General features: G+C 40.0%; 1 protein-coding gene across 1 annotated transcript in view; it reads left to right on the plus strand.

The window, feature by feature from the left end:
* The window catches only part of kcnh3 (potassium voltage-gated channel, subfamily H (eag-related), member 3), a 703,578-nt gene that overhangs the window by 650,862 nt on the left and 39,673 nt on the right, over positions 1 to 13,043 (plus strand). Inside the window, exon 13 of the mRNA XM_060828128.1 lies at positions 6,743 to 7,077. Coding sequence (XP_060684111.1) covers positions 6,743 to 7,077 — 335 coding nt within the window. The remainder of the gene's footprint in view (positions 1 to 6,742; positions 7,078 to 13,043) is intronic.

Below are 13,043 nucleotides of genomic sequence, written 5' to 3' on the forward strand. Positions count from 1 at the left end.
CAGGAATCTCTCATCTAAAAGCATGTCGTATGAAGCATCTTTCAACAATAGTTAGGCTACCCTGCTCACCATCACTCTCATGATCATCAATATGCTTTCTTTCAGCTAGCACTACTGGTTTTGCTTAGTAAAATATCAAATTCAGAAAAAATTGCACCAAAAATTCTCTTCCATAGGTGTACAATAGGAAGGATTGAAGGTCACCACAATGCAAGCACCTTAATGCCTGTCTTTTGTGCTCTATTTAAATTTGCCTTCTAAATGTATTCCAAGGTGATAATGTGCAGCTTAAACGTATGTGAAGCTGCAGTCTTCAATGCTTTGAATCATCACACAGCCAGTAAGTTGAAATTCCTGATATATCCCTATCAGCCCCTTCAGAAGAATGGATACTTAATTCAGCTTTTGAAACCTCTTCAATAAGCCGAGCATGTAATCTCACTTGTGCCACATTATTCCCCTCCCTTGGTGCCTAAACATTGATTTATCTTCATGTGACAATCCTTCCTTTGGGCTATCCTATAAAGTACATGGTAAATTTCTTGTCTTTACAGCACTGATGAGGTCACTGAATTATTGGATTCGTCTCCTGGGAGTAAGCATTGAGCTCCTCTGCAACACTGTATTACTTGCAGTTGAGATGATGCCTGGTGAACCTCCTGGCTCCCAAAGCCCGAGGGGGAAATAGGAATTGTTTCCCTTGGCTTTGATCTGTTGGAGAGACAGTCTGATCATTCCAGTTCCTCTTACAACGATTTCTCCACTTGTGGTGTTTGTCTAGTGTCTGCAGCCAGAGTTGCCTCCTTTCAGAAGTGCTGACTAGCATTGATTGGCTTAGCAAATGTGAATTTTCCACTTCTCCCAAAGGCTGTGCAGCCAACAAACATACTGTGTCATTCTGTCTGTACACCTGCCAACTGCCACATGAATGTCACATTGTCTTTGTGTCCATATGAACAAGTTCATGAACAGATAATAAACATTCTAGGCCATGTTCTGGATGGAGATCCTTTCCCATTAGAGTTTTTGTTCTGTTACAGACAGTAGAGAGAAATTACATATTTTCTCATCATTTGCCTGCAACAAGCTGAATATATGGGAGTGTTTTAAATGTCTTTTGAATGTTGTGACTTTTAGTAAGAATTCATATTGACAACTAATATTAGACATGAGATAGGCTTTCTGGTACATTTAAATCAGAGCAAAAGGTAAACGTCTATTCACAAAACACCCTGAAATGTAAAAGCAATGAAATTACTCCCTCAAATACAGAAACACACACACACACACACACAAATGCAGTAGTAAAAATGAATTTGAAAGAAAAAGTAAGCATTTAGATAGAATAAGAAGCATGTCGCATGTTTAATTTAATCCTTAAAGATGCATGTGTTGCTTGCCTGGATGAGTTTTATCTCATGGTTTTATGGAGATAAATGGAAATTGGAGGTCTCTGGGTTTCCAGAGAAAGATGTGTATAAGTTCTTGTAGAGAAACATTTTCTAGGCGAAGATAAATTAGACACTCTGTCTCTAGCTGGATTAACTGTTTATAATAGGCAGGCTTCCCTACTTCCCCTAATGTCCTGTTGTCCCCAGACTGACTTATCTCTGGTTCATTCCTGAAATAATCAGTAGCCAGTTTTGATCATGTGACCAGGTCCTACATAGGTCAAGGGAATCAAACCAATAGTTTGCCGTAATAGTTTGCCACAACAGTGGTTGCTTTATTCTCTGTTATAAATGTCCAGCATCACAAACAGCCACTTTGACAGCTCCTGTGAAAGGATAAGAAAGTAAAGTAGGTTTGTGGTCAGTGTGCCAGGACAATAGGATGCCAGGTGGATGGGATACAAGGACAAAATGTGGGAAGCAGACCAAGTAAGTGATGGAGTGTTTGGGTAGGTTATGGTGGCTTGGGGATATTGTATCCAAATGGGGAGTGGTGGGGCTCTTGTGTTCACCAATAGGGGGGGCCCTTGTCCTGCAGATTGAGGGGTGTCAGGTCCCAGGGTGGTGGAGGTTGTCAATTTCCTGAGCAATTCCGACCAACGTCAAGGATTCTGCAGGATTCCAATCTCATCAACACTGCAGAATCAACTGTCTGACCATTGGACATCCCAGGCCATGGGACCTTAGTGGATACTGTCCAAACTTATTTTACATCACCTGCACATCTTCACACTGCACAATTTCCATTGATTCATCTTGTTGAATCAAAAGGCTAGTCTTACAGCACCATCTGTCGTAATTCAGTGTACCAAAATAGAAAAGAAAACTTTGCCATTCCTCTGCACAAAGATAGGGTTTGCTACACTTTTAATTCTTTTTCCTTGTGATCTTCCCATGATATTTCATCATATCCTGACCAAGAATCCAAGGAGACTGCCTGTTCTCCAACTTACATGTTAGATCATTTGGGACATGCATAAGAGCCGCTTAGTGAAAACATTTTTTCCAATCTCTGACAGATGTTAGATCCAAATCCAAATTATCCAAATCAGAGCTTATGTTTGATTCTTTCTTAATGTTCAAATGGTAGTGAATAGCAATGCAGTTGAGTGAAGTTTCACCTAAGAATGAGGCACATTATTCATATTGATTACATCAAGGTAAACCCTGTATTTAGCCCTGTAATCCGTAACCAGCGTGTTCTCAATGGGAATACTCGAAATGGGAAATTCTTCATTTTCCCAGAAGGAGTGAATGAGGGGGACAGTCTATATCAAAGCACAGCAGATCAGAAGCATGAGGAAGGTAGATATAAAGCAATGGAGCTGAGGAGGATGTGAAATGGAACACTTCTGTTCTTGTGCATTTTTTAGCATTTCATATCCTCACAGCTAAAAAGGCCTCTCCCTTGCTGAGTTCTAGGATTACTCATCCATGTCTTTACAAAAATATCTATTTTTGAAACATAGGCTTAGGTGACTTTCTTTTCAGAGTCTTTGGGACTGACATTTTATTGATTGTTTGGGGCTAAGGCTTCATGCTCCAACAATTGGAGCATCTTGCCAATTCAGTTCCTGTTCAATACAGGGTGAATGCTGTAAAGATCAGCCAAACTGTGTCCATGCAACAAGTGCACACTTTACTCACTCATCGCAGTGACGGAGGATTCTGTCTGTGATGATAAGGAAATGAAACATCGTGCTTGATCCTATCCCTTCTGAGCCATCTCAACATCTAACATTAAATTTGAATCTGTCATAGCTATTTGCTCACCAAACTTGCACTCCAAGTTACACAAGTTATAGATGTATCTCTTCACAGCTGTCCTTTTAGGAAAGAACATGTAACATCCTTACCTAGGCTGCTTTATATGTAACACCAGACTACAGCAACATGGTTGACTGTTAACTGTCCTCTGATTAATAAGCATGGGCAATAAGTGCTGGCCTTGTCAGTCATACCCACATCCTGGAGTACAGTTCTGCTGCTGTTGATGGCACACAGTGCTTCATAGATGCCCAATCTCGAGGTGCTAGATTTGTTTGAAGTCTGTCCCATTTGGCACAGTGATAGTGCCACACAACACGATGGAGGTTATTCTCAGTGTGAAGGCAGGACTTCACCTCCACAAGGACTGTGCAGTGCTCAATTTTACTGATATTGTCATGGACAGATGCATCTGCAGCCGGCAGATGGGTGAGGATGTTTTTCCATCATCTCCTGTCACTGACCCAGTCCAGCAGCTATGTCCTTCAGGACTCAACCAGTTTGATCAATGGTGCTGCTACCACTCATGGTGCTGGACACTGAAATTCCCTAACCAGAGTACAATTTTCACTCTTGCCATCCTCAGTGCTTCCTCCAAGTGTTGTTCAACATGGAGGAGGACTGATTCATCGGCCAAGGGAAGGCAGTATGTGATAATCAGCAGGATGTTTCCTTGCCCCTGTATAACCATAAGCCATGAGACTTCATGAGGTCCAGAGTGAATGTTGAGGACTTCCATGATGACTCCAACCCAACTGTATTCCACTGTGCCGCTATCTCTGCCCTGCCAGTGGGATATATCCAGGAATGGTCATTGTGGTGTCTGGGACATTGTCCTTGAGCATGATTATGACAGGCTGTTTCTTGATTAGTCTGTGAGACAGACCTCCCAATTTGGAACAAGTCCCCAGATGTTAGTAAGGACAACTTTTCAGGGGTTGAACAGGGCTGTTTCTGCTGTTATTTCCTCTCTGTGCCTAGGTCAGTGCCAGTTGGTCATCTAGTTTCATTTCTTTATTGAGACTTCATTGCAATTGAGTGGTTTGCTAGACCATTTCAGAGGAAGTTGCAAGTCAACCACCCTGCTGTAGGTCTGGAATTATACGTAGGCCAGACTAGGCAAGGATAACAGTTTCCTTCCTTGAAGAAAATTAGTGAGCCAGATAGAATTTTCTGACAATTAATGATGGATTTGTGGCCATCAGTAAATTCTTAATTCTATCATGGAGGGATTTGAACCTAAATATTAGCTGGGTTACTAGCTAGCGATAATACTACTGGGCCATCACCTCCCCTAATGCTGGTTCGGCTTCTAATTTACGACTTTGTCACTGTAATCTGGATTTGCATCGCCCTGAGTCTGCACTTTTGGTTTAAGTTGTTTGTTATGACCTTTGATTTCCTTTACTGTGGCCGGGCCACATGATGTTCACTTGCCGTGGTGGTGAGGCTCAATCTGAGCTGTCAGTACTTTCCTTATCTTTTGCTTTCCCAGCCTGGGATTGTGAACAATTGCTTAAAGTTAATCCTCACCCACCAGAAATTTTAATGTTACTCATGGGACCTCTGACATCCATGAGCTCTCCCAGACTCAGAGCCTTTCCTCTAGACCACCACATTTTGAAGCAGTCCACTTTGGAGTGGATTAGATTAGGTCATTTGGCCCAACTAGTGCACACTGACCCTCTGAAGCGTAACCCACCCATTCCCCTATCCTATATTTACCCCTGACTAATGCACCTAACACTACAGGGCAATTTATCATGGCCAATTCACCTAACCTGCACATCTTTGGATTGTGGGAGGAAACCGGAGCATCCAGAGGAAACCCACACAGATATGGGGAGAATGTGCAGACTCCACACAACAGTCGCCAAGGCTGGAACCGAACCGGGTCTCTGGTGCTGTGAGGCAGCAGTGCTAACCACTGAGCCACTGTGCCGCCCACAGAGTAAATCCAAGGATCTCCTAACTCTCCTACTGTAGTCTGTTTCCTACTAGGTCTGAAATGCTTTTACTATTAACTGTAGATTCTTCATTGTTGCGTACTGCAAGGTCCTTAAATCATTAGCTCTTCCTGACTATTGACTGCACAAACAGACAACATAAAGCTGGGTTTGAAATCTCAGACCTCCAGCACTGCCAGCATGTTGTATGTGCAGCTAAAGGGAATGTACGCCGCTGCTCACCATGTTGTATGTGCAGTTAAAGTGAATGTACACCACTGCTCACCATGTTGTTGTATGTGCAGTTAAAGGGAATGTACACCACTGCTCACCATGTTGTATGTGCAGTTAAACAGAGACAGCACCTCACTATGAGATGTGTTTGCTGCCATCATCCTCAAACAACCTTTTGATCTCCTTGCCCGGTGTGCTAAAGGAAACTTTCTTGCTGGCCTAACTAGAAGAGGCTCTTTTATTAATTAGAAGTGGTTTGCTGCAAGTTATTAATTAATTGTAGGTTACTTTTATGCAATAAGCATTATGACAGAGACTAGGAGGTGAATCTGGATATTAGGTCCTACTCCTCCAAGATTCTAAGTTGTTTTGCCCACAAGTCCACATGACATCTTCAGAGTAAACACTGTTTATGGCACTCCTGAATGTTAAACCTTTTAGATACATTACAACAATTGTTAGCTGCCAATTGTGAACTGTACTGGACCACTTAAAATCATAGAATCCCTACAGTGCAGAAAGAAGCCATTCAGCATATCAAGTCTGCACCTACCCTCCGAAGTGCATCCCAACCAGATCCACACTGCACCTGGATGAGTTGGGGTCACTAACACTTCAAAACAAGATCAAATCAGCTTTAGGTACTACAAAATATTTGATTCATTTCATCATTTATTGATTTATTTGGATAAATTTCAAATTTGTGGTCGCATCCTCAAACTTTAACACACTCAACCATGAAAGTGGAAAATTGGCTTTTTTAATACAGGCAGATATAATGGCCACTTATAGAAAAGTGGCCTACTTAAGTTAACAGAAACAGTGAATAAAGTGATAAACTAGGGAGGAAATTCTAACTATATAGTGAGTCACCGTTTTACAACAAGAAGGCAGTATTAAAATCATTGCTCGTGTCTAAATGCTTTCTGCATGAGTTTTTTTAAAAATGACATTTCTTAATGCATACCTATGATTGCCTTGATTTGGAGATGCCGATGTTGGACTGGGGTGTACAAAGTTAAAAATCACACAACACCAGGTTATAGTCCAACAGGTTTAATTGGAAGCACACTAGCTTTCGGAACAACCACCTGATGAAGGAGCGTCGCTCCGAAAGCTAGTGTGCTTCCAATTAAACCTGTTGGACTATAACCTGGTGTTGTGTGATTTTTAACTATGATTGCCTTATTATGTTAACTCAAAAGACCTCATGTGTAAAGTCTAATAGGACTTACTTTGAAGGGCTGAATGATCTATTGTTGCTCTAATATTATACATTTGCTTGTCATTCTCTCCACACTGGTCACTTGAATGCTCTTGTTTTTGTTTTGTGCACTTTTGCAGTTGGAATATGAACGTAATGGAGGTCTTATCCAAAAGCTGCCTTCTATCCTGGAGGATGAAGAACTTGAAGATGACGAGAACACACCCCTGGCTCCCAATGCAAATAGCACCACAGGAATAATATCGCCCATCAAAGCATTTTGTTCACCTAAGATTAGTAGATGTTCGCTGCCAGTGAAGCATTTGTCCAAGCCAGCTACTCCCCCTGCAGGAACCTTAAATAATAGCAATAAGGATTTTGGCAAAGGCAGACTTTCAAACAGTAATGGAAGCAAGCCATCCAAACTGCAAATCCCTGCTATAAACTGTACTGCAGCCCCTGACCTCAGCCCAAGGTAAGTGACTTTCATACCTATTAAATTCTCAGTTCAGTGAAGTATTTATACAGTTCGTCATTCCTATGCAGCCAGTCCAGATTGCATAAATCATTTTTAACTGGTCACAATCAAGGTGTCATTTTTAATGTCAGATTTAATTATAAAGCAGGTTGAAAGGATAGTGGGTTATGTGGGAAATGTGGATTATTGCCAAAATCAATATGTGCATTAAAGATTTCTTCTTATTTGTAAAATACAGCGAATGGATTATCTTTTGTATAAGCAAAAAGGGGAGGCAATTGTAGATATTGGTATATTTACCACAACTCAATGAATGAGCCACACACTGATCTTTTTATAATGTTAATAATCTCTATGCAGTAGCTGTTGATATCTACAGATGAACAAGCAATTTGTGACTATTTTCTGGAGTTTAGTGCATGCCTTTTGGTATATTTGCAGGCTCTTGTGAATGGTGTGTTTGCTAACATACATCAAATGTAATAAGTATTATTTTTTAAAGATTTACTGAATGGGTTATCCATAGTTAATGCTTTCTGCGTGTGAAACAGTACGCCAGTGAATGCTCCAGGAATCTGTATGTCTGTCTGTTGGTTTATATCCTGTTACTTGGCGAGTCTACTGGGTATTTTCTGTGTGCATAGTAAACTGTAACCTGATCATTTAACCAACAACTCAACAAAGTCAAAACTTAATCCACAACTAACCTTTAAAGAGAAACTCTGATTATTTTTTTTCCTGAAACATGTCTAATATTATTTTCGGTAAAGTCACACTTCACTGGGGATATATGCTGGAGATCAAGCCCAACCCCCAATTCCCGGACTCATTACAAAAGTTAAATATTCCCCAAACTTGTGTTTTTAGACCCAGGTTGATGAAGGTATGGACTAGGTTTCTGTACTTAATAAGAATTATGACTTATTTCAAATATATAGATTCTAGTTATGGTAAACAAATATGAACTATCAACATATAATTCTATTAATCAAAACTCTAACACTTTATAAAACTCCCCATAAACACTCATGCAAACAGATGCAGACAGATACACACAGATACAAAGAAAATAACTGGTTTTATTTTATTTTATAACCCCCACACTACCTCCTAATTGCGGTAGTACTTATATTTTCGCCAGCATCATGTTGTGTGTGTGCAGGTGTGAGACACAGTGAAAGACAACAGGTGTACAAATCCTTATTCAATTTTCACCAACGGGAAGAAAGAAAACACTCGAGTGGCCAGTGACAAGCTGTGCCCTTCTCAGAGGGCAATGCTGCGTGAGCAAATAGCGAGGGGAAAGCAGGGATCAAATCTAAATAGAGTTGGAGAGGGTAATAATACATTCCACTTCCTGCGGTGCCCACTTTTCCCTGAAAAAGCACTGGTTTTATTGGTGGAGGAGGAAATTGATCCCAGTCCACAGGTTCACTAAGATGATCCTTTTGGCTTGTCAGACGTACTGTTTGTTGATTTTGTCTTCTCCAGGTACTTTCCATAGGGATTGTAACAAGTTCAGCCAGGTGGACCTCAGATCACCTGAGTTCCCTGATTCGGGCTGTTCATCTGGCTGACGGATAAAAAGAGTAATGTCAGAAGTTCTGTGAGCTGGCTGTGAGGCAGCTGAATCAATGTCTATGACCCTCCATGTGTAAATAAAGGGATACCAGCCTCAAGTGAGTCACATTCCTGAAATAATGTCACCTACAATCTGTCCTGGTCCACACATTTTGACGCAACAGTCAGGAAAGCACAGCAACATTGTTACTTCCTCAATTTGCTAAGGAAATTCGATATGTCCACAAGGATTCTTTCCAGTTTTTATTGATGCATCATAGAAAGCACCCCAGTGTGGTATGGCACCTGCTCTTCCCAAGACTGCAAGAAACTACAGAGAGTTCTGAACACAGCCCAATCTGCCACACAAACCAGGCTTCCATCTATTGACTCCACCTATACTTCCTGCTGCCTTGGGAAAACAACCAATATAATCAAAGACCCCTCTCACCCTCCTCCATAGCGCAGAAGATACAGAAGTTTGAATACACACGCACACAGATTCAAGAACAGCTTCTTCCCCATTGCTATCAGACTTTTGAATAGACCTCTCAACCGTTAATTCTGATTTCTCTCTGTACCACTACTGCGGCCGTAAAGCTATATTCTATACTCTGTTCCACAACCCTAATGCACTTTATTTGTTATGATCTGCCCATAGAGCATGCAAAACAACACTTTTCACTATATCTCAGTACACGTGACAACAATAAATCACACTATACCATTTGGACGGCAGCAAATCCAGAAGAATTCTGCATTCTGTTCTGTCACCCTGGTGTACTTATGTAAGGTATGATTTGTCTAGATAGACAATACTTTTCACTGTATCTCAGTACAGGTGACAATAACAAAATAAATCAGATCAAAAATCAAGAACACTTAGAAATGAATAATAAATAATGATCTTGCTTGTGCTATCCACACACCATAAATGGACAAAAACAAAGATTCCTTTAATGATTGTCAGCACTTCAGTTCAACCTTCTCTTAACTTTCTTTATTCACAGAAAAAAACCTCTGCCCATTCAACCCTTTCTTGTGATTGACCCTTTTAACCCTTTTATCGTTCCGGTCAATCTGTGTTACATTCATCCCAAGTCCAATGAACGATGTGATACCCAGAACTGAACACAATATTCCAGATAGGGTTTATGCAGAGTTTTGGCTGGCTCAAGTTTCTTTTCACTGTTTGTTTCATTCTAGGTGTCTCCTTTTTGAGTACATATATGGATTTCTGTCAACCTGAATCAACTTCACTTGCACCTGTGTGACTTCAGTGTTTCTTAACATATCCACAGGTTTCTGGAGATTTAATCCAGCTCCCACAATTCTCTGACTTCAAACACAATAGTTTCATGAAACAGTGTATCAGCTCCCACTAGAATCAGAATCTGCCAAATGCCAAATCAAAGTAAGGCAGTTATCAATCAACTTCCTTTGGTTTCTTAAGTTAAGTGTATGCATTTCTCATAAATTATATTTTATTCTTAGCTCTCAGAAATCCCAGTCTACTTTATGTCTTTCACTGTAAGACTGTGATATTACTACCATGGCATAGGGTTTTGTACAAGTTAGAAGAGAAGGACTGCTTTTTCAGTTATTAGGAGCCTAGCTTTCCTCAAGGCACCATATACTAAAACCTTTCAAGAGTTGATGGATTTCGTTAAGGAATATTATGACCCCAAGTCTCCTCCAGTTCTGAGATGCTATCAATTTTACTTGGCAATTCAAGGACCAATGGAATCTATATCAGGATTTTTGACTTGGTTAAGACAATGACTCTATGACTTTATGACTGGCAGAGGCATGTTAGTTTGGTTTAATGCTGAATGAGATGCTGAAAGACTGTTTGACATTTATACCACTATAAATGCTGGGGGAAACATCACAGAAGCGCTTTACATGAGGCTCCCAAGCACTGAGGATGTCACCTAGACAGGAGACAAAATGTCTGCAACACAAATTCCTACTCAGCGGACAGAACCACAACAACGAGCACCTGAGCTACAAATCTCTCACAAACTTTGAAGTTAAATGATCACCCTGTTCTATTGAGGTTGATACCAGCGTGGCCATTTCAGTAATCACAGAACCAGTTTTTAACAAAATTTGCTCTGGACTGCAATTCTTAAGTTTACACATGACCTTTACTAAACTAATGGTGGAGACTGGTACAATTGCAACATTTAAGAGGTATTTGGATGGGTATATGAAGAGGAAGGGTTCGGAGGGAGATGGACCGGGTGCTGGCAGGTAGGACTATATTAGGTTGGGATATCTGGTCGGCATGGATGGGTTAGACCGAAGGATCTGTTTCCATGCTGTACATCTCTATGACTCTATACTGGGTAACCTTTATAGATTAAGGGTACAACTTCAGTTCCAGTCTCTTATAAGAAGCAGCTGATTCAGTTACCACTGATTGCAGTGAAAGCGTCGGGCCTAAGCTTGATGGCATGAAATTAGTTGAGAAACATTCATCAAGGTAGGCTTAACATTTTTGATTAGAAAATGGCTGCCTGAATGAAGTCCGAAATAAAGATTTTTCAGGACAGTTTAGGGACTATCAAAGAAGCCAAGGCCACCTTGCATTGTTAACCACTGAAGTTATGTATATGTTCATGTGCAAACACATTAAAAGTAAAAACTCTCAATTTGACATGTAGCGATCAACTGCTGAAAGGATGAATGATATTTCAATTTGACACCAAAAATTAAGAGCATCCAAACTGGACAAAGTCTAACAAAAAAACTGAAAAACTGGTAGAGATTAATATGAGGAAGAAAAGATGTGCTTATGATAGATGTCAGATGAACAATACAGTCAAGGATCAGGCAGAAAACAGAAAGTTCAAAGGGAATTAATAAAACTTAGCAAAGAAGCTGTGGGAGTATGAAAAATTATTGGTAACTATCATAAAAGGGAGTGTGAATGTTTTCCATGGGCATATGAAAGGTAAAAGTATGATGAAAAGAGGGGTGTGGAGCCAATTAGGGGCCACAAATAAGATTTATACTTGGAAGCAACTGAGTTATTAAATAACTAGTTTGCATCTGTCCATGACCAAGAAAAATGTGCGACTCAGTTTGTAAAGGAGACCATTTCAGACACTTGAAAGGATTAAGACGGTGTGTTTGTGTAAATTGCAGAGGCACCGATGATAATTTTATAACCTTCAGAAGCGCTGAGTGGTGCTAAAGGTGTGCAAAATTGCAAATGTTGCAACTTTCACAAAAAAATGGTGTAAACCTAAACCCAGAAACCACAGATAATCAGTTTAACCTCGGGGAGAGAGCTTCTAGAAATGATAAGACAGGACAAAATTAATAGTCCCCTGGGCAAGTGCAGGTTAATTATGGAAAATTAGTATCACAAGTCCAGTGGGAATAGTGCACTAGAAATCAAGCCCCACTATTCAATGAGTCATGAAATATGATCAATTTAATCACCTGGATGTTTCATGCCTAACTGTAACCACTGTCTAAGGTAAAAGAACCAGGTTTCATTAACGATCAAGAAATGAAGTCCTATTTATTGTGAAGAAAAACATAGCCTCTAGCATGTAGCAAATACAGAATACTAAGTACTGATATAAAAACATAAACAACACTTCTTTTAAATCTGAACACGCACACATTCATTCACACATAACATGAACAGATAGATGAGGCAAACAATATATTTAGAAATATCATGGGTGGAAAGTATTGACGAAAAAGTGTGTTGATCAAATTCCAATCCAAAAGAGCATTGTACGTTTTCAGTTTTTTTTGTTTGTTGACTGCAGAGATCCTCAATTCATTAGCTGGTCAGTTGGAATTAGTGTTTGGCTTGAATTCAAAGTTTTCTTTCATCTGGCAAAATTGTTGTTTATTATTTATTTTCTGATTAAAAAGACACCGGGTGATTTGGCTTGCTGCAGCATTTTTGAAAGCTGCATTCGAACTTCTCAGGTCTGTGATAAACTTCACCTAAACTAATTCAAACTCGATGGTTGGGCAGTTACTATATTTTTCAAAGAAAACTGGTGCAGCTATGTATCACAAAGTAGTCACATCCGACTTCAGACAGAGCTGGATGCTTTGGTAACTATTAAATGTCTGCACAGTTCTACTTTTCTTTTTAAGTTGTAACAGAAAATAGCTATTGATCCAAACTTTCATTTTCCCATTGACATTTCCAACTAAACTACCTGACTCCTTAAATCAGCAAGATTATTTCAGGGTGAATAGCATTTAGCTCAGTTGTTTGAGGTGTTTGATAAAATAATAGAGAGAGGGTAATGCTGTTGATATTGTACACACGGACTTGTATAATGAACAAACCCCCTGTGAGCAAAGTCAAAGCTCATGGAATAAAAAGAAAAGCAGCAACACGGATACAGGATGACTTCAGTAAC

Source organism: Hemiscyllium ocellatum, chromosome 7 (assembly GCF_020745735.1).
Source record: "Hemiscyllium ocellatum isolate sHemOce1 chromosome 7, sHemOce1.pat.X.cur, whole genome shotgun sequence".
Taxonomy (NCBI): Eukaryota; Metazoa; Chordata; class Chondrichthyes; order Orectolobiformes; family Hemiscylliidae; genus Hemiscyllium; species Hemiscyllium ocellatum.